This window comes from Podarcis tiliguerta (genome assembly GCF_965153285.1).
Source record: "Podarcis tiliguerta genome assembly, chromosome: 13".
NCBI lineage: Eukaryota > Metazoa > Chordata > Lepidosauria > Squamata > Lacertidae > Podarcis > Podarcis tiliguerta.
Window position 1 is genome coordinate 6,180,973 of NC_139546.1, and position 21,712 is coordinate 6,202,684.

General features: G+C 43.3%; 1 protein-coding gene and 1 long non-coding RNA gene across 2 annotated transcripts in view; one reads left to right on the forward strand and one right to left on the reverse strand.

Annotated features, from left to right (window-relative positions):
• The window catches only part of LOC310661666, a 651,353-nt gene that overhangs the window by 620,513 nt on the left and 9,128 nt on the right, over positions 1–21,712 (reverse strand). The window lies entirely within an intron of this gene.
• Positions 6,646–21,712, forward strand: part of TECRL (trans-2,3-enoyl-CoA reductase like) — a 37,137-nt gene continuing 22,070 nt past the window's right edge. Inside the window, exons 1-4 of the mRNA XM_083407925.1 lie at positions 6,646–6,988; positions 8,527–8,578; positions 14,028–14,072; positions 15,450–15,553. Coding sequence (XP_083264051.1) covers positions 6,770–6,988; positions 8,527–8,578; positions 14,028–14,072; positions 15,450–15,553 — 420 coding nt within the window. The 5' untranslated portion in view covers positions 6,646–6,769. The remainder of the gene's footprint in view (positions 6,989–8,526; positions 8,579–14,027; positions 14,073–15,449; positions 15,554–21,712) is intronic.

Below are 21,712 nucleotides of genomic sequence, written 5' to 3' on the forward strand. Positions count from 1 at the left end.
TTGTGGCAGTCCAAAAGTAAAATCAGCAACTCTCTCTTTCGTATGCAAAAATCCCTGAGAAGAACTAGGGGGCCCTTTGCATTCCAGGCAATAAAAAAGAATAAAATCAGAATAAAAAAGTATAGGAGTGCAAAAAACAACAACACTATTCTGAGGACAAGAAAGAAATGATTTTGGTAGAGCAGATTTGATTTCCACTCATGTACATGTCAACAAAAAATTCAACAGAATCACCATGTTTGGGCAATTCAAATAGCTGCCCTATCACTACTAATGTAAATGCTGTCAAACGGTTTCTCCATCTTTTTAATTGTGCAAGATTGATGCTCCAGTCCCATGCTGTGGAACACTCTTCCAGCAGAGATTCAGCAGGTGTTTGTGCTTTTGACTTTCAGGCATCTCTTGTCATTGGAGAGAGGAGGAACATGCATAGGTTGGGGGGATTGCCCAGAGTTGTTGAGCCCAGAGTTGTTGAGTTTTTTGGGGGTAGGATTGCCCAGAGTTCTTCAACTTTTATTTGTTAACTTTCGGTAAACTTTATTTAATCCTACGATTGATAAGGGTCCCACGATATACCAGGATCAGCCGGGGATCTACCGGTAGATCTACTGGTTGGACATGCCTGAACTAGGAGATTCCCTTCTTCTTTATGTGAATGGCCATCTTCTTTGCTAGATGCTTCCTCACTCTTTTCATAACACAGATTGTTTCCGGATCAAAGCTTTGTATCATAGTTGTTCTGCATCCTGTAAACAGATCAAGGAAGCAGGTGGTTGGCAGACAGACATTTGAAAAGGCCACATTTTATATTGTGCTGCCCTGGTTATAATTTCTATATCTTTTAAAATTGCAGTATACAGTTGTACCTTGGTTTTCGAATGTCTCGGAAGTTGAACGTTTCGGTTTTCGAATGCTGAAAACCTGGATATTACTGCTTCAGTTTTCAAACGCTTTCCTGAAATTGAACGTGTCATGTGGCTTCCATATTGAGTTTTCCAGAAGTCAATGCTTTGGTTTTCGAACGTTTTGGAAGTCAAATGGTCTTCCGGAATGGATTACGTTCAAAAACCAAGGTACCACTGTATAGAGCTTATGCTTAAATAGATATAACAGCAGTTTGACTAACTGAATAAAAAATGTTGCTAAGGGATATATTTGCTACATATCTTCACCTATCTCTGTATATAATGTGGGTGAAATGATTACAAAGTCACCTGCTTGGGTTTTTGAAAAGTGAGCATGCCACTTCACAGTGAGATTGCAACATTTGGGCTTAATTGCTCTCTCCTAACCATGCTGGATAGCTCAGTCTGTAAAGCATGAGATAGTTAGGGTCATGGCTTCAAGCCACACATTGGGCAAAAGATCCCTGCATTGCCTAGATAACACTTGTGATCCCTTCCAACTCTAGAATTCTATGATCCTGTGATTCGACACATGCTTCTCACAATGCTGTGCTGAAGAAGTGTTGCAAAGTGACACAACATCTCTGATTTAAGAAGGATTGAAGAGTGCAACACAAACTCTGCGCAACTTGTGTGACCCGCCAGGCCAAAGACAGCCCTACAGTCATGAGTGGCACATAAAGAGGCTGTGGTCGCTGTTTGTCAGGAAAACTGCAAAAACAGGAATGTTGTCAAGGTATTGGCAGCCCACACTACAGCAGCTAATGGGATGCAATAAACTTGGTGGATCAAAAGTTTTCAGGCCTGGTGTAATATTATCATCACATGTAACATAGATATTGCCGGAGGCTGACACTAACTTTTTGGATGTTCAGGAATAACTTAATGCCTTTCCACTTCCCACATGTTTCTCAGTCATAGGATTACAGTGAAGAGATGGGGCATTCAAATATCTGACTCTTTAGAATTCTACAATTACATTGACCTGGATTATTCCCAAACAGAGCCACAGAAAATCTTGCCTCCAAACTCTGGGGACAAAGGTTGTATCCCTACGCACTCTTCCTTAGGCAACGAAACTTAACTTCCAAGTTGGGGTGTAAGAGAATTTCACTTAAGTTTGCATTTAAAAGCAAATCACTTAATTCATGCTTTCTGAAACAGAAAACCAAAGCACAGCCATCCTTCGAAATTCATGCTTTTCCAGTTTTTTCAATGCATCTAAGTAACGTGTCATCACCTTGCCAACAAAGGTCCGTATAGTTAAAGCTATGGTTTTCCCAGTAGTGATGTATGGAAGTGAGAGCTGGACCATAAAGAAGGCTGATCGCCAAAGCGTTGATGCTTTTGAATTACAGTGCTGGAGGAGACTCTTGAGAGTCCCATGGACTGCAAGAAGATCAAACCTTCCCATTCTGAAGGAAATCAGTCCTGAGCGCTCACTGGAAGGACAGATCCTGAAGCTGAGGCTCCAGTACTTTGGCCACCTCATAAGAAGAGAAGACTCCCGGGAAAAGACCCTGATGTTGGGAAAGATGGAGGGCACAAGGAGAAGGGGACGGCAGAGGACGAGATGGTTGGACAGTGTTCTCAAAGTTACCGGCATGAGTTTGACCAAACTGTGGGAGGCAGTGGAAGACAGGAGTGCCTGGTGCGCTCTGGTCCATGGGGTCACGAAGAGTCAAGTCGGACATGACTCAACGACTAAACAACAACAACAAAAAGTAACGTGTAAGGGACTTGGGTGGTACTGTGGTTTATCACTTCAGCGAGAACTGGAGCTTCCAATCGACATCATCATGTCTTGTGATTAAGACATGCCAGAATTTATTGCTCTTAATAATCAACCAAGACATTCACTTTTAGCAAGCCACAATGATAGCCATATCAGCACATAATTTAAAGATCAACGGAAATGCTTCAGTAAGCTTACTCCTACTCATGCCAAAAAACAGATCTGAGGACAAGTGCATGACCCAGCTATTAAAATGCAAGAAGTAAATGAATTTCTCAAAATTATTTACACATTAGAGCTACGCTTGGGGACAACCAGGGGGCTTGGGCATGCCTTGTGTGAATTTTGACTTTCCCCCTTCTAGTGAAAATCTTCCCGATGTTATACATATACCATGGAGAGCTATTGTTTGAGAAAAAAGCACAATCCCCCTTGGGGCACATGGAACCAGTTGTATTGTTACTGAATCCTGCTCATGTCTTTCTTTTTCCATAGGCACAATTTCTATAGCAAACGATTCATCCCAACTGCATGATCAACAGCAGCTGCTTGGGCTCACCACCTCTGAAACTGGACGCCTACTCAGGTGCCTAAATATGTCGCAAAAGTGTTTAACTGTGGACTAATCCACACTTAAACCCTGGATCAGTCATAATAGATCTATTTCCCAGCATGAGAAGGCAGCATTCATTCAGTGATTTCCTCTATCAGAGCTTCTGCACAGTAGGAAGCAATCTGTTTCCAAGAAGGAGCTTGGAATGTGTGGGGTACATAGTGATGTGTGATGTACCATTGACAGGAGCAGTGAATGACAAGGCAAGTCCAAAGTGCCACGGATCAAAAGCAGAACACACATTTCTCCTAAAAAAGGAAAGAGAGAAAGGAATTTACGCTATGCTAAGCTACACAGCAGTAGGCAAAAAGAGACAGTGCTGATTGCTACCCACCCTGAGATTGCTATACAAAGAGGTGTTCGGATATCATTTTCATATGGCACTGAACTTTTTAATGTATTTTCTAGGGTGGAGTGAAAATGGCCTCTCAAACCTATCCATCTGTATTCCTGGTTAACAAAATGGGAAGTGATGGAGTGGAGGGATTTTGCTGACTATTCTTGAGTGGGGTGTGTGGGGAAAAGAAATTCTTAAGGGAAGGGGAGAAAAATTACCATAAAATCAACATAACTCAGAAAGGCCCAACAGAGACTCCATTTCCTCAGGGTCTTGCAGCAGAATAATGTTAAACAACAACTGGTGAACTCCTTTTACTGGTCCAGAATAGAAAGTGAGCTTTCATATTGTATCACAGTGTGGTGTGCTGGCCTGACAGCCACGGACAGAAAGTCTTTACAGAGGGTGGTGAACAGAGCACATGATATCATGGGCTGTCCCTTGAGTCCACTAGATGACATCACAGGGGATCGTTGCCTTAGGAGAGCGAGAAAAATTCTCAGGGATGACTCATACCCCAGCCATCACCTCTTTAATTTTCTACCCTTGTGCAGGAGATATAGAAGTATAATCAGCCGTACCAACAGGCTAAAAAATAGCTTCTATCCATGGGCTGTTAGGCTGCTGAACGAAAAATATCATAGCGAAATTGACTTGCAAGGTGGTGTGTTGTTTGATAAGAGATTGAGTGTTGGGGGGGAGGCTCATTTAATTTCATTGCACACAGGTTGTACAATGACAATAAAGCTATTATTATTATTATTATTATGGACCAAGAAAATTTGGGGTCAATTAATAGTGAAAGAAACTAATTCATTCCTATTTGCTGCAACTGCATTGATGCGACAGTTGGAGTTGGGCGTAGGTCAGCAACGAGACAATACATCACCCAAGGCCAGTGAAGTTAACTCTTTATTCAAGGAAACAATCCACAGCTTGGGCCTAGTGGTCCCAACAAATATTTTTTAGGAGGTCTTGTCCCAATTAGGTGGTTGTCAGGACTGAAGGCTCCCGCCTTCCTGTGCTCATTAGGATTCCTTATCTCCAGGGTCTTTCCCATGCAGTCCCACGTTGTATGTGTCTGCGTATAACCAACCTCTGCACTGCCTGTTCATGTCTCGTTGTGTTCTAGGAGACCAGAGGGAGGGGAGCTGGTCACAGGAGGAGGGGGAGACTCCATGGATTCTTCAGCAGCCAGCCTCTCTGTCTACTGGCCCCACCCCTCTCTAGACCCATTTGCGTGTTCAAACCCAGAGACCTCCCCCCTAAATAAAGACACATTTGACTCAAATTTTAGTTTTGGTTCTTGGCAGAATTTAGGCCACAACCTTATTGATTACAGAAAGTGAGTGCTTGCATAGGCTCTGGTTCGACTAGCTCTCTACACCCTTGCAGGTAGCGCTGACCCAGAGCTCTATCATAGGTCAGCTCTATCATAGGTCAGCCAAGGGTGAACACCTGAGGAAGGTGAAAAGCCTGGGAGCAGACTCTCTCCCCAGATGCTCCCCTGGACTCAGGCATGGGCACAATCCCCTTTCGGGGGTTGACCAAACCAAGTTGAGTCCCTGGATTCCTTTAACAGAATACCCTTCACATAGGGATGGCGAGACCGTTCTCCCATTCCTATCACCTGAACCAGAGCCTATCCACAACCTTACAAGTTGTGATGATTTGCTACACAGCAGGAGAAACCCAAATGGCAACAGCCAATGAGCCATGTGGGGGAAATTCCTGCCATGCCCCTGTCCCAACGACAGACAACACACAACGGCATAGCAAGGTCAACTGCAAAATGCCCTAAAATTAGGGAGAGGTGGGCGGGTGGGCACGAGCTGAAAGCGGAAGCTCTGGGACACGTGCATGGATTTATATAGGTCCCTTGATCCATTTGGACTGCACCCCATTGGCCAGATTAAACCCAGCAACGAGGGACCTACTAATCGGGTGTTGTGGCTATCCAATAGACCCACCCACAACCAGATCTCACCGCAACACTTGCCCTCTTTTAGGGAGGACGTGATTTCTGCCTCAGAGTCTGAACTGTGCTCTGCCACAACCTCTTCCTATTCACTAAACCCCATTACCTCTTCAGCTTCTGACACCTCCTCCTCTCATTCTGCTCCTTCTTCTCCCAATGACCATTCATCGTTGTCCCACCACCAATCCCCTGGCCCTGAGTCTTCTTCCGGGGGTGGGGGGTGGGAGAGGATTCCCTAGGGAATTCCCTGGCTGGTGCCTGGGAACCAGCCAGTCCGGCGATGGAGCTTTCATTTATTTGAATGTGTTCTTAATACTACTAAGGCGCTCAGGTTTGTACTGTGCTTTGGCTCGGGGAACTCTACTCTGAACCATGTGTCAGTTCAGGGCACTGATGCCAGCAGCAAGAAGCAATAATGCCACGTTCTCTCGGTCACGACCAGGTCATTACCCAAGGCCAGGAATGTGACAGCCTCTAGCCTGATGTCTGAACTGGGGTGCTTAATCCTAGGTGAAATGTGTGAGAGCATGCAGGAGTCTGTGTGCAAGTCTGCATCTTGCTTCCTGCAAGGCTGGGAATCAGGAAGCCTTTGCTCCTTCGCTTTTGCTATTGGATGACAGCACGGCGCATTTAAAAATGGAAAGCCACCACCTACACAATCCCTCATGGAACGTTTGGCAGTCGTTTGACAATATTTGACCGGTTAATTGATCGGCATGCCAAGCTTAGTATAGACGTGCTCTGCATTAAGAAACATCTCCCACGCGGATGACATTTGACTTGCATTTTCATAAATGGACCTGTTTACACACCCGGCTTCTATAGATAATGATGACATTCCATTGCATATCACTTCTCGTTCCTTTATAGCTCTGGCTTTTTTTCCTTTAAACGGACTGGCTTGTAATTATTAGCAAATGAAGATAAGGAACTGAACAGGACATGTTGTTTCAAACATTGTGTTTAAAATAAAAAAAAAAGGTAACACAGCACATTACAATAGCCCGCTAAATATAGTCACGGATTAGAGAGCCATTGTTTCCAATCCTGATATATAAAACTAAGACTCTCCAAACGGAATGTCACTTGACCTTTCGTGTTCCACTGGCCTGTGCTTGTATTTAACTGATGCCGGGACAACAGATTTCTCCTCAGAGGTGTCCAGCGTTGACATGACAGGCCTTAGTGTTTTGTCCCCGCCATGTTCAGGAGACATAAGCCCAGCTCTTCGGAGCACAAGAAAGACCTTGGACCTGCACTGCCCCATAATGACATGAGAAGTTTCTTCAGCTTGTCTCAGCTTGTCCTCTCGGCCGGACACCTGAAACCGTCTCCAGTCTTAAGGCACTCCAAAACAACTTACTTTGAAGTGGAGATCCTTGATGCCCACAGCAAAAAGCAGATCTGTGTAGTGGACAAGGTGAGTCGATGTGGTGTGTATGTTTTTTATCACACACTACCTACTCCAGCACGCTGTGGGATGTGTGATCTTGAATGCATGACTTGCCCTGCAAGCCAAACTCCACTGACTTGGGAGTAAGCCCCACTGAATTCAATAGGACTTACTTCTGAGTAGACATGGTTAGGAGTATTCTGAGTCTTGCTTTCCTGCCTATATATATGGCTACATGCAATAATTTTTAACCTCCTTTCTGGCCAAATTGTAAATGCATCTAACTCATTCTACAGTTTGATAGGAAGAATCAAATTGTGTTATTTTTCTGTGATGTTCATATTGGAGCTTATATTTAACTTTCCATAGAAAAGGACAGATTTTCCTTTTGTTTTTTTTTACCCTGTGGCACTGATTAAACCCCTGTAACTTTCAAACAGGGCAGTGAATCAAACAGACCTAAGTGCAGAACTAGGCTTTGGAAGATGGGATGCATTTATCTGTAAATCTCAAATTCTGCTTTTCTGCCTATTCCTCCCACCCTCCACTATAAATGAAGGCTGTTTTAATATTCTAGGCTAGATTTTTTCACAGTATTTGACCCCTACTTAGCAACTGCTATAGATTCTTCTGCAGGAAGACAGAACAAGTTCGCACTCGTAATGTCCTTTACTGCAGATTTCAACATTAAAATAATGCTGAATATTCAGAGTCTTGCTGTTCAGTGCCAGTGTTTGATATCTGATGATATTTAACATTGGATATTATGGTAGCAGATTATATTTGACATGTGATGGTATTTTAATGTTTGATTTTCAGGATGTGCAATCCTATGCATATTTACTCAGAAAGTAAATCAGTAGGACTTAGTCCCAGATAAGCCTGCATACATCTATATCTATCTATATTTGTTATATATCATCTAGATTTACTACTTTGATTTGATAGGAGGTATTCAGTTTCCATAATAGTCTGTGTTTTACATTCTCATTTGAAACCAGTGTTTCTTGGATGCACTCAAGCCATTTTTGTGGTAGAAGGGTAATAATGACATATTTGCACTGTACTTTAGAAGGCGCAAAATTCCTTCCCCTATAATCCTTAGAACAACCCCATATTGTAGCTCGGTATGTTATAAAGGATTGACAGAATTGCTGGCCTAAAGGAATCTTGTGCCTGCATAATAGAGGTGAAATTTGAACTTACTGACTCATAGCTCAGTCATTCAGCCGCTCTGACACCAGCTCATGGGATCACAAGAACTGAACATCTATCTACATGCATGCCTTAATGTGCATGATGTTACATCATTTACATGAGCCTGCATTTGTGAGATGTGTGTCGTTTTTAAAAAATAATAATAATGAGAACAATGGAACTTAAAGTGCTTGACTTTGGTTCAGTTGTGCCCAGGGAGTATGGCACAGTTCCGATTGAAAGGGAAGTGTTTTAAATCTTCTTAAATACCTCTTTGGGGTCTGTTAGAAATACAAAAGCAAAGCAGAGTGAAAAACAAACAAACAGTACAACAAGTACAACATATTTTCTTCCCCTCCAATTTTCAGATACCACCATCATCAACGCTTCTCGATGTAAAACATAAGTTTCACAAAGTATGTAAGTACCTGGCGGCGCCTTTTGCATAGGGAAAAAGCTGTCTCCTATCCTATCACCAAGAACTCAGAATAAACTGTATGTGTGTGTGAAAGAGAGAGACAGGCCCAGATCAAAGGGGTAGGCAAAAGGGGGGTTGTGCCCCAGGTGGCAGACCAAGAGGCAGCAAACAACATACCGTATTTTTCCGTGTATAAGACTGGTTTGTTTCCCTAAAAAATAATGTCAAAAATTAGGGGGCGTCTTATACACAGGGCCATCTCCCCCCCCCATTTTCTTAAATCTGAGTCCCCCAAAATGGGGGCGTCTTATACATGGGGGCGTCTTATAGACGGAAAATATGGTAATTTTTCATACTTGCTACAGCCTGAAGCAATGCAGGAGCAAGCCGTTTTTGACTGGGCTTCTTTACAGTGTTTGTTCTCCACTGGTGGGGATGGAAACAGCCATTTGGGAAATGAAGGCATGGGAGAAGAGATGGGTAGTGAGGGCGAAAATGGTAGGGGAGAACAGCGAAAGGAAGAGCAACCAGCAAGGTAACTGGGTTGGAACTGGTTGAAAAAGCCTGCCATCGTAAGCAGGTCTACTCAGAAGTAAAATGTAAAGGTAAAGGGACCCCTGACCATTAGGTCCAGTCATGACTGACTCTGGGGTTGCGGCGCTCATCTTGCTTTATTGGCCGAGGGAGCCGGTGTACAGCTTCTGGGTCATGTGGCCAGCATGACTAAGCTGCTTCTGGCGAACCAGAGCAGCGCACGGAAACGCCGTTTACCTTCCCGCTGGAACACTACCTATTTATCTAATTGAACTTAGATGTGCTTTTGAACTGCTAGGTTGGCAGGAGCAGGGACCGAGCAACGGGAGCTCACCCCGTCGTGGGGATTCGAACCGCCGACCTTCTGATCGGAAAGCCCTAGGCTCTGTGATTTAACCCACAGCGCCACCCGCATCCCTTACTCAGAAGTACTCCCTATTAAACTCAATGGAGCTTACTGCTAGGTGGATGGAGTTAGTAACAGAGGCATTTGTCTCCTCTTTTTGTGTGGGGGTGGGGAATGGTCTGTAATATGGTGCATAATCTTGCTTCGCCGCATTGTGAGCAATCTCAACGCAAGTTATATGAACTGTTGAAATTTGCTGCAATTTATTATATGTATGTGTCAAGAAGGCACATACCTGTAGGAGATAAATTCTGCCTGATGAGCAACAAGTTTTCCACGAGCTGTAGATATTTAGAGACAGCTGAGTGTCTTCTAGTGCTGGTGTTCATTCTATCTAAAGCTCATCCACATGGGAATTCAGAGACAAAAAAACCCTCATGTGACTTATGAAGATGCAGAATGTTTATTCTCTGAATCAGAAAGTGTTTCTCTTTCCTCCCACTGTAGACTAATCAGTCACAAATACTGGCAAGTTTTTAGAGAAATCCCAGTTGTAAAAGTATTGCATTTAGGGACTTAGTGCTTAATGCAATTGCCTTAAAAAGATCTCTTTTTTAATTTAAGTGTTTAATTATATAGCTGTCAGTTTAATTCTGAAACTGAAAGGAACAATTTTTAAAAGTTTTACATCCAGGGCCAATGAGAAGTGGAACTGGAGATCTTACGTTTGCTTTTTTAAAAAAAGTTAATACAGTGGTGCCTTCAGGTTACATACACTTCAGGTTACAGACTCTGCTAACCCAGAAATAGTACCTCGGGTTAAGAACTTTGCTTCAAGATGAGAACAGAAATCGTGCTCCAGCGGCACAGCGGCAGCAGGAGGCCCCATTAGCTGGTGCTTCAGGTTAAGTGGTGCTTCAAGTTAAGAATAGTTTCAGGTTAAGAACGGACCTCCGGAATTAATTAAGTACTTAACCCGAGGTACCACTGTACCGTCAACAGCAGACCTGAATCAGGTCAGGAGACCCACCCCACTTTCTGCCTCCTTAAAAAAAAAAAGCCAAGCACATAAATCTGAATGTTAAATTCTTGTAAATTGCAGGTCTACTGTATTTGCTAAATCTTAACCAGCCTTTCTTCAAAGGAAGCTTGGGCTAGGTTTCCCTGCAAGCCTCTCATCTATGTATTTGATGCAGACTTGTTTACGGTAATTCCATTAAAAAGGTGTAGGAAAATCCACCCTGATCATGGCTGTTCTTTAAAACTTGTTAAAGTGAATCCAAGCAATGAGTACTGTAAAAGGCTTTCTGTAGGAATCTTTCCTTTGTTTACTTTAAGACTGCAAGCTTCCCGGTTGAAGTTCACAACTGGGGAGAGTGGGGGTAGCAGCAGTGCAGACTCCCTGAAACAGCAGCGCGGGAGAAACACGTTGGCATATTGCTTGAGCACTTTAGGCAAAATGTGCAAATATTGGAACATAAGGACATGTTGGTCCATTCTCCCCATCAGCGGTGATATACTTGCATCAGCATAATCCAGTGTCACACGTTTTATTAATCAGAGAAAAAGTGGCTTAATCAGCTATATGCAATGTTGAAATAGAAATGTGTGCAGCTGCTATCCCAATATTATGGAGGCGGTGCAGATAAAATAGCTTTAATCACCACTCTTTCATACATAAAGCTCAGCCTTGATTGATTCCTGATTTGGTTGATAACTAAGAGGGAGCTAAAAATAAGCCACCGCAATGCTGTGGAAAGGGGTCCTCTTCAGTGTTACAGCCAATCAGCCAAGCCACCTTTCAGGAAGCGCCATTCCCCTGCCCAGGGGTGTAGGAAGGGGGGGTGCGGGGGTGCAGGCTGCCCGGAGCGTCATCCGGGGGGGTGTGACAAAATGTCACACCACAGGGGGGCGGCACCTACTGTGGCGCCTGGCCTGCAGCGCACCCGAGCCACGCATGTCTCCTGGGAGTGACACGGTGACTCGGGACCCCATGCTGTCCGAAACGGCTGTGTGGGGCTTGCGTCCGCCAGGCGGACTCTGTGCGCAGATCACCGCGGCGCCCCCGTGGGCAGATTGACACGGCACCCCCCTGGGCGGATCGCTGCCCCGCCCCCCTGGGCAGATTGCCTCGCCTCTGCCTCTCTGGGTGCCGGAGCAGCTAGCTACGACCCTACCCTCCTGGTTTTCATTTTCCCATCCCCATAACAGACACCCAACATTATTCTGCATATACTGAGCATGCTTAGACTGCATTAGTCTGGAGTGTGTGGTTTAGGGTTGCTTTTTTTTTTGTTCGCTTAGAAAATTTATTCCTTTACAGCGGTACCTCTAGTTATGAACTAAATTCGTTCTGGAGGTCCGTTCTTAACCTGAAACTATTCTTAACTAGAGACATACTTTTGCTAATGGGGCCTCTTGCTGCCGCTGTGCCGCTGGCACACGATTTCCATTCTCATCCAGGGGCAAAGTTCTCAACTCGGGGCAACTCTTCCAGGTTAGCGGAGTTTGTAACCCGAAGCGTTTGTAACCTGAGGCGTTTGTAACTTGAGGTACTACTGTATATATAATAGAGAGAGAGAGAGAGAGAGAGAGAGAGAGAGAGAGAGAGAGAGCGAGAGAGAATTGAAATACTTTATTGTCACTTGTACAACTTGTATACAGTGAGATTACGCAAGCACCCCCCACTCAGCTCTCTTAGTCTTAATTCCCCTCGTTTACTGACTGACACCCACCAAACCCGAAAGTCAGTTGCCCTGTTGTTATCTTTTCATTCAGCAGCCTAACAGCCCACAGATAGAAGCTGTTCTTTACCCTGTTGGTGCGACTAATCATGCTTCTATATCTTCTGCCTGAGGGCAGGAGATCAAGAAAGTGCCGGCCAGGGTGTGAATCATCCCTGAGAATTTTCCTCACTCTCCTGAGGCAACGTTCTTCCACTATTTCATCCAGTGGATTCACGGGACAGCCCATAATATCTTGTGCTGTATTCACCACCCTCTGTAGGCACTTCCTATCAGTTGATGTCAAACCAGCGTACCACACCGTGATGCACTTTATATTGTGGACCAGTAGAAGGAGAGCATCAAATGTTGATTGACATCGTTCTTTTGCAATACTTTGAGGAGATGGAGTATATATTTGTACTTCTTTAAACATTTGGGCTTCCTCAAGCCTGTTGACATCTCGTCTTGTGTTTTGGCTATGTAAGAATTAACACTCAGAGAACCGATGCCACAATTAGGATTATACATGGGGCCTGCAACAAAATGTTACAGCAAGGAGCTTCTTCTGTTCAGGGATTTCAGCTAGTCACTATATCCATCCACACAGCCCTATCCCAGATTCCCTGCCTGAATTCCTTCTTAAATGAGCATGCTTAGTTGGAAGGGGGACTTCCCCTTGGAGAGCTGTTTATTATTATTATTATTGCTAAAGCTCTCTCTCTCTCTCTCTCTCTCTCTCTCTCTCTCTCTCTGTATTTCTGCAAACCTGAGATTTTCCTCTAGCCTGCTGAGAACACCATGTCAGTTGGATCTTCTCTGTTTATATACTTGTTGACATTCTCAAAGAACTCTAAATCTTATGGGAGACAGTACTTACCCTTGCAGAAGCTATGCTGGTTCTGCTTCAGCAAGACTTGTTTTTCTATATGCTTGGTAATTACATATTTAACAAAGCTTTCCACCAGGTTCCATGGGACAGATGTTAAGCTAAACAGCCTGTAATTTTCAGCATCCTCCCACATAGCCAAACCAAAGTAGCCTCAGTATATAAATAGGTGTGTATTTCATCCTTACCCCATCAGTTTAAATTGGTTGAGGTCAATCAACTAATTTTTTAGTTGATTAATCTACCCATTTATAAGCTAGAAATCCTAGCTATTAAAATACTAAATAAATCCATTGTATTCCATTGCAGCGGGGCCAGATAATTTCTGGGGAGAAAACAAAGATGTTTTCCTTTTGCATTCACATCTAAACTCCCTGGTGTATTGTTCGTATTTTTTCATATTTTATAAACTTTTAACAGTGACAGTACTTCAGTTCCTCTACCATGAGCAGATCAAATTTTAACAGGACCGTCCAGCCAAAGTGAAGCAAACTCCCGATATATATATTTATTTTCAGACAGAAAGTCTTCTAGGTGGTATAGCTCCTTTCCAGGAGCGTTTTCCAGTCTGGGGGAGAATGAAACACAGGGTTGTCAAAATGATACCGTTATCTCTCTGCAGTTACACCGAAGTGTTCTTGAGAATTCTCAGACACTTGATTCCCATTCACCTTAAATGACATTTATGATGACCTTTGCTATTTAAGGACAACCTAGACATCAAAATTGATGCATTTCACGTTCACAGAAAATATGTGTCCTGGTTGATATGAAAGACACATAAAGTAGGGGATTTAAATATATTTCTATTAGGTTAGCTGAGGTCTTTAAATCACTGCTCTGTTTTTGCACTGTGCTCTCATTTGTTGCCACACTGTTCTTTCTGAGAGCAACCTTCTTATTCTTTTATTAAAAATGTTTCGGAGTGAAAGGTACATTTTTCACTTATTCGAATGCAGGTCCCCAGTGGTCGCCATCTCGCATAGGCCTGCGACTTGAACGCAGTAAGTACTCGTTTTTCTGCCAAGGTACTCCTGAGCTGGGTTTTCCAAACTTGAGTCTCCAGCTGCTTTTGGACTACAACTCCCATCATCCATAGCTAGCAGGACCAGTGGTCATGGATGATGGGGATTGTAGTCCTCAAACAGCTTTAGACCCACGTTCGAGAAGCCCTGCTCCAGAGCTTGTTTTCTGAATGAATTTCCACATTACCTTTTGTACATGAGAATGAGCTTCTCATTGTTTATAATATGGATAGACAAACCAAGAAATAAATGTTTTGCTATACTGACTGTGCCAGTTTAGATTTCCCCCAATATCTTCACAGATTTGCAAATGTGAAGATTGTCTTATATTTTATGTATGCATTGCCGTCTTCAGTTGCTAGTCTTGCCAGAAGATCTTTGGGAAGTGATGAAGGGGTGGTAGCCCCAAAGGTCAACTTCCTCTCTGACCAGCGTGAACATGGTGTGTGTTGATAGCACTGAACCATCTTTGTTGCTCTGTTTCTTTCATGCTGGCAAGAAAGGAGATTGCTTGGCTGTCCTCCTTACCGACTAGAACAGGGGTTCCCAAACTAAGGCCCGTGAGCTGGATAAGGCCCGAGGGACTCGTTTATCCGGCCCGCAGTTACACCCGCTGCCAATGCCCGCTCTTACCGGTGCTGCACTGTGCAGCTGCCCACTTCTGAGTCGGAGGAGCACCAGAAATAGTTTGTGCGCAAGCATTGTTTGTGCATGCGCAAGCGTTATTTCCGGTACACATCCAGGTCGGAGGAGGCCCATGCACATGCGCACAAGCTATTTCCGGTGTTCCTCCAACCCGGAAGTGCGCCGTAAATAACTTATGCGCACATGTATGGGCACGCGCTCCCCCACCCTCTGGCCTGCCATGTGATCGGCACTGGAGACATAGGCCCGAGGTGCAGTAAGTTTGCTGACCCCTGGGCTAGAAGCGTGAATTTGAGCCATGAGGAACTCACCCTTTGCAAGTCCACCATTTGAGCAACATGAGCAAATAAATAAGACCTGGGACAACGCTCTCATGCTGCATCCTTAAATCAATGTCAAGTATTTCTCTGTGAAGGTATTGCATCAAATGCTGACCACGTAATGTTTGGTCACTGTGGTATATACTCCAGTGACTGCCCTGCAGCTGTTGCAGACTTGGTGTAATCCTGTGTTCCCATTCAAAAGTGATTTGTGGACTGGGCAGGAAGCAAATATGGCATGAGGCCATTTGAACGCTACCTGAACAGATTTGGCATTTCAGTGGCTATGTGTTAGTCGGACATCTCATGGAATTGGGCCAAGCAGGTAACACAGAAGCAGTGTTTGAGTTCAGACTGCATGTCACCTCCTTCTGTTTCTTTGTTATCATAGATGGGTCTTACTTGAGAGACTCCGTCAACATAAAGGCCCTTGCAGCTTCTTCTATCATTACGCTGTATTTCACGGACATGGGTCAGCAAGTCACCTGGACAACAGTAAGTTTAACTTTTGGTAAAATGCACACAGCAGAGTTGTGCATTAGCTTGAGAAGTGCTTCTTGCTTTGTTGGTTTTTATCATTTTCTCTTTTTTATATAATTTTTATTTATTTTCCATTTAATGCTGTACATTCACATCATCATTGTCCACTATACCTGTACCACCCTGGCTCTTTGGCACCTATTGACTTCCTTCCCTCCCGCCTCATGGTTTTCGAAATTAATCTTTATATCATTGCCATTTATACATTTTCCATTTCTAATTAGACTTGTTACAGAATGTCTCAAAAATTAAATAAATATAGAAAGATAGAAAATTTCTCATTACAAGTCATTGGACAACACTGCTAGTGATGTTAATTGCTTACAACAATCTTTCAAATATCGTATAAATTTATTCCAATCCTTTTGGAATACTTGATTGTGCTGGTTTTGGATTTTTCCTGTCAGCTTCGCCAGTTCTGCAAAGTCTATCATCTTCCTCTGCTACTCATCTTTCATTGGTACTTCTTGCTGTTTCCATTTTTGGGGCTAAAAGAATTCTTGTCGTGGTTGTTGCATACATAAACAGTCTTTTGTCTTCCCTTGGTATCTCTTCACCCACTATACCCAGTAAAAAGGCTTCTGGTTTTTTAATAAAAGTATTTTTAAACATTTTCTTTAACTCATTATATACCATTTCCCAGAAAGCCTTTACCTCTTTTACCACATGTGGTAAAAGATACCTTCCCTTTCTTTACATTTCCAGCACTAATTTTAGTTCTTGTCTTGTACATTTTAGCCAATTTAGCTGGTGTTAAATACCATCTGTACATCATTTTCATAACATTTTCTTTAAGTGCACTGCATGCAGCAAAATTAATACCTTCCCTCCACAACCTGTCTTTATCATTTTCTAATGGAACTTCCACAAGTGCTTCCACCATGCTAGGCCTTATTGTACATTCCTGGAGCTCCTTTGGACAGAGGTTTCGGTAGAGTGGAACTAGCTTATCAAAAAAACCCATAATAGCTAAAAGCCTGGCTACAAGTCAAGAAACACCTGTTTCAAATTTCAACTCTGCAATGACCTTACTAGGCAACTCACTTTCCCTCAGAAATATGGGGAGAATTCTACTGCTCTTCCTTATGAGGTTGTTGTGAGGATTACAGCAATACTCTGTTTTCGTGCTGCCTTTTGAATACAGTGGTACCTCTGATTATGTACTTAATTCGTTCCGGAGGTCCGTTCTTAACCTGAAACTGTTCTTAACCTGAAGCACCACTTTAGCTAATGGGGCCTCCTGCTGCTACCATGCCACCGGAGCACGATTTCTGTTCTCATCCTGAAGCAAAGTTCTTAACCCGAGGTACTATTTTTGGGTTAGCGGAGTCTGTAACCTGAAGCGTATGTAACCTGAAGCGTATGTGTCAGAGCTGGCTCCAGGTCCCAGCTCACAGAGGACCAACGCTAGCCGGTAGTAATGTACAAAAGTCTTTATTGAAGTACTGTTTCCATTTTCAAGCCGGAGCGCCCCAGCTCTACGTCTAGGGTTTAGACCGGCGAAGCTCCATCTGAATCTCCGCCCCCTGTACACCAGTTTAAGATTCTAGCCTTACTCCACCTCTTCCGTCTCTCCTTTCTCCTCTGGGTCCTGCTACCCCCCGGGGTCCCTTCCTTCCTGGATTCTTCCGACGCAGACGTTGACCCCCCTGACTCCTCCCGCTCTCTTCGGCGGGCTTTGGGACCTGGCTCCCTATCCGGGCTGCCAACTGCGCCGCCCTCCCGTACATTTGAACTTGGCGCGCGCACCCAGCCTTCAACCTTCCTCTCGACCGTTTCCTCGCTCCCCGATGGAGGCGTGGCCAGTCCTGCCTCATGTCCTCCCGCTGGCAGCGCGCCGCCTGATCCCGATGCCTGGGACTCCTCCCCCCTACTGCACTCTGGTGTGGACGCTGGTCCTGATTTCCAACTGCTGCTCTCTGAGTCCCCTCTGGCCCCTTCTTCCTGGGGTGTCCCCCTAGGCACCCCCCTTGCCCTGACCATGGGAGCCCCTTTCTGTGAATCTTCCGATTCGCTGGAAAGACTCAGAGACCTCGGACCGCTGTCATCGCTGACATTTCCTTCGGACTCCTCCCCCTCGCTCTCCATTTCCTCCCTTTCCTGTGCCTCTGCTCCTGAACCCCTGACATCCGTATGTAACCCAAGGGACCACTGTATACAAAAGTGCTATATAAATACAACTTGTTCCACCTCGTATTCAGTGCATGCAGCACAGTCCCTAGTCTGCTGCAGCTCAGCTGCTGCAAAAAGCTACATGATTCATCTCTGTCCACCATGGTGAAACATTATGTAATTAATTACATTATTCCACACCATTTCAATGCAGAGGAAACATAATGCAAATGGAAAAAGAACATCTTCAATTATGTATCATTGCACATCGTTCTCAGACTGAAAACAACAGCAAATGCCAATCATATTTGCTGGATTAATTCCAATTCCAAATACGGGACAAATAAGTGAGCACCAGCAATTTTCTGCTGCCATTTTCATTGGAATTCTCTGACATCCCTGATCTGAGAAATGCAAATTTGCTCAGTTCATGGAAAAATACAGTTGTACACCCTACAACTTCTCTAGCTACCACCCAGGATGTAAGAATTGGTATATGACACACATGATAAGAAGCTTTCAAACATTACTCCTACCATGTTGTGTAGTAACATGGTGAAATTGTATTTGTTGGTCTGAATGCAGAGCTTTCATGATTAAACTGACAAATGGAAGAAGCCACATTAGCCTTGCTAATGTGCATAGATATTACTAGTTTGTGGGAAAAAAAATTATTGGCCCATTTGTTTCGTTTATCTATGTGGCTCAATAGCCTGGAAGTAAATGAAAAAAGAACTGTTTACAAATGCTTCCTAGCCAGGTCACCCAGACCAGTTGATCAATTTTTTTATAACCAAGTAGCATTTGCAATTTTTTTATATCACCAAGTAGCATTTGCATCACCAAGTAGCAAGAGAAGAGATTCTATAAGAAAGGTGAAGAAAGAGCTATTCTCGATTAGTTACCCAGAACACAGGATGTGCCTTTAATACATGGTGGTGGCTCAGAAACGCTGTGTCACCACCATCACTGTAAGGTGAGTTTCTCAAATTAATGATCTAGGCAGATGATGCTTATGGTCCGAATTGAAAATTCTCTCTGGCATTCATGGAATCAGGAATTAACGGAAACATCCACCCCTTCTCTTCTTCTGCCACATATAAATAGATGACACACAGAAGCATACTAGGCATTCAGTACATTTTGTATCAGTTGGTCTGGACTCTTTTGTGAATACGCATCCTGCTCCAATTTCAGCAGGCAAGAAACTAAAGCCAGCGCTTTAGATAATCTATAGTGCAGCTGCTTTTATCACTGTTGCTACTAATTTCTCCCCTCAATGTACTCTCCTCCTCGCCCAAAGTCAATAAGCAACTTTAATAGTTTTCTGTTCTTGACATCACAGTGCCTCGACTGTGGCAGCTGACTGATGCCAAAGATGCCCAGTGACATTGCCAAGCTCAACTATTTTTTTTAATAATATTTTATTAAGATTTTCCATAACATCACAAAAAGAAGAAAGAAAAAAGAAAGATACAAAAATAAAAAACAATTAAAAACAGTTCAATTTTTCATAACATATCTTGCATTTGCTTGTTTCCCGGACTTCCCCACACCTCCCCTCTTTGTATTCCAGTTCAATTTATTTATCCAGCAAATCCTTTCCCTCTTTACTTTTGTCCTTATCTTGATCTTAATATATTATAACTTTAAATTTTCACCTGTTAACATCCCATTTTTACATATTCCTTCATACCGTTGTTACTAAAAAACCCTTAACCTCAATGCAACATCATTCTAACATTCGTTAATTTTATAATATTTCTGTAGATAGTCTTTAAATTTCTTCCAATCTTCTTCCACCAACTCTTCTCCCTGGTCTCGGATTCTGCCGGTCATTTCCGCCAATTCCATATAGTCCATCACCTTCATCTGCCATTCTTCCAGAGTGGGTAGTTCTTGTGTCTTCCAATACTTCGCGATGAGTATTCTTGCTGCTGTTGTAGCATACATAAAGAAAGTTCTGTTCTTCTTTAACACCAATTGGCCAACCATGCCCAGGAGAAAGGCCTCTGGTTTCTTCGGGATGGTATATTTAAATACCTTTTTCATTTCATTATATATCATCTCCCAAAAAGCCTTAATCCTTGGGCACGTCCACCAAAGGTGAAAGAATGTACCTTCAGTTTCTTTACATTTCCAACATTTATTATCGGGCAAATGATAGATTTTTGCAAGCTTGACTGGTGTCATGTACCACCTGTATATCATTTTCATAATATTCTCTCTTAAGGCATTGCATGCCGTAAACTTCATACCTGTGGTCCATAACTGTTCCCAGTCAGCCATCATAATGTTATGTCCAACATCTTGAGCCCATTTAATCATAGCAGATTTTACCATTTCATCCTGAGTATTCCATTTCAACAGCAGATTATACATTTTTGACAAATTCTTAGTTTTGGAATCTAACAGTTCCGTTTCCAATTTTGATTTTTCCACCTGGAAGCCAATGTTCTTATCCAATTTATATGCCTCCATTATCTGATAATAATGAAGCCAATCTCGCACTTTGTTTTTTAGCTTTTCAAAACTCTGCATTGCCAAGCTCAACTAATTCATGCTTTCGTAGAAAAAGCTAAGGAATAAACCCCACACAAGTCCCTAAGAAGGTTGGATGTCTCCTTCTGGCAACTCCTGCGGCCAACCTGGCGCCAAATGTATGGCTCTGCTTTCCTTTGGACCACACCAGCAAGGCTGAGAAGGGCGTCTTGTTGTCTGGGTAGCCCAGGACCTCCACACACACCACCCAGGCTTGTGCCCCAGAAAGGTCACTTTGGTGCTTCTAATGCAGCAAAAACAACACCGGAGGCAGCAATTACGAGAGTTCGACTTCACCCCCCAAAGGTGTACTCTTCCATTGTATTCCAAGATAGACAGATTCCAACTGCAACAACATGTTCTTATTGAGTATAATAGAGGGTGAAACACCCAAGAAAGGACTCAGTGTCTTTCTCTACGCAACGGCACCAGCCAGAATAATTTATGCTCAAAGGTGGAAGGACTAGGGCCATCTTTACCCGGGGGTGCAAGGAGTGCGAGGCACCTGGGCGCCGAATTCTGGGAGGCGCCCGCCGCTGAAGCTGCCTAAGCTCTTAACTATCTACCTGTTATGAAATAATTAATCATTTTGATCAAGCTAGAAAAACAAAATACATATATACCTAGGTATTACTGAAATGTATACCTACTGTTTTACTAAAGGACTTTCGACTTTGTGTGCTCATTTACCTAAGACTTGTCATTCACAATGGTGGCGCTTGTCAGACTCAACGACGGTGCTTGTCATTCTCAACGGCGCCGTGCATGCGGAATTATCTCTTACATCGAAATATTATGTTATGTATTGTATTGAGGTGCTATGCGGCAGCAGAGTCAGCGGCACCTTTGATACCACTGATGTTTCTCCTAAGAAGGTGCCTAAACAATACTTACAAGTTTAAGTGTGGTGGTGTTGTATACTTAAGTATAAGTGTATTGTAAATAAATGAGCAAATTTTAAAAAAATGTTTCTTTTCCCTCCCTTCTTCCGTAAACATGAGATAAGGCATAAGCGTGGTGTCTGACATAACCATAATAAAAGTTAATTTGGGGGCTAAACTAAATTTGGGGGCGCTGGGCAGATCTTTGCACCCTGGCGGCGCATATGCTAAAGACTACGCTGGGAAGGATCAAAATAGGCCTACAAAAGTAGACTGGCAGAATATGCTAATAGAATATGTGGAATAAACCATGTTGTCTGCATAGATAAAGAAATCAGGATGAGTCTGCTATAGAAGAGGAGTGGGAATACTTTGGAGAATGCTTAAAGAAAGAAATAACCATATAAATTTCCAAGTAGAGCCAGATACATGAACAGCAGGGAAAAACAATCAGAAGGGGGGGGGGGAATCAAGGAGATCCAGCTGAACAAGGGTTAAATAAGATCCCATGGAGGAATGTGTGGAGAAGCCAAAGAGTGTAGGATAAAGGATGATAACTGTATAATGGATGTATTGTTAT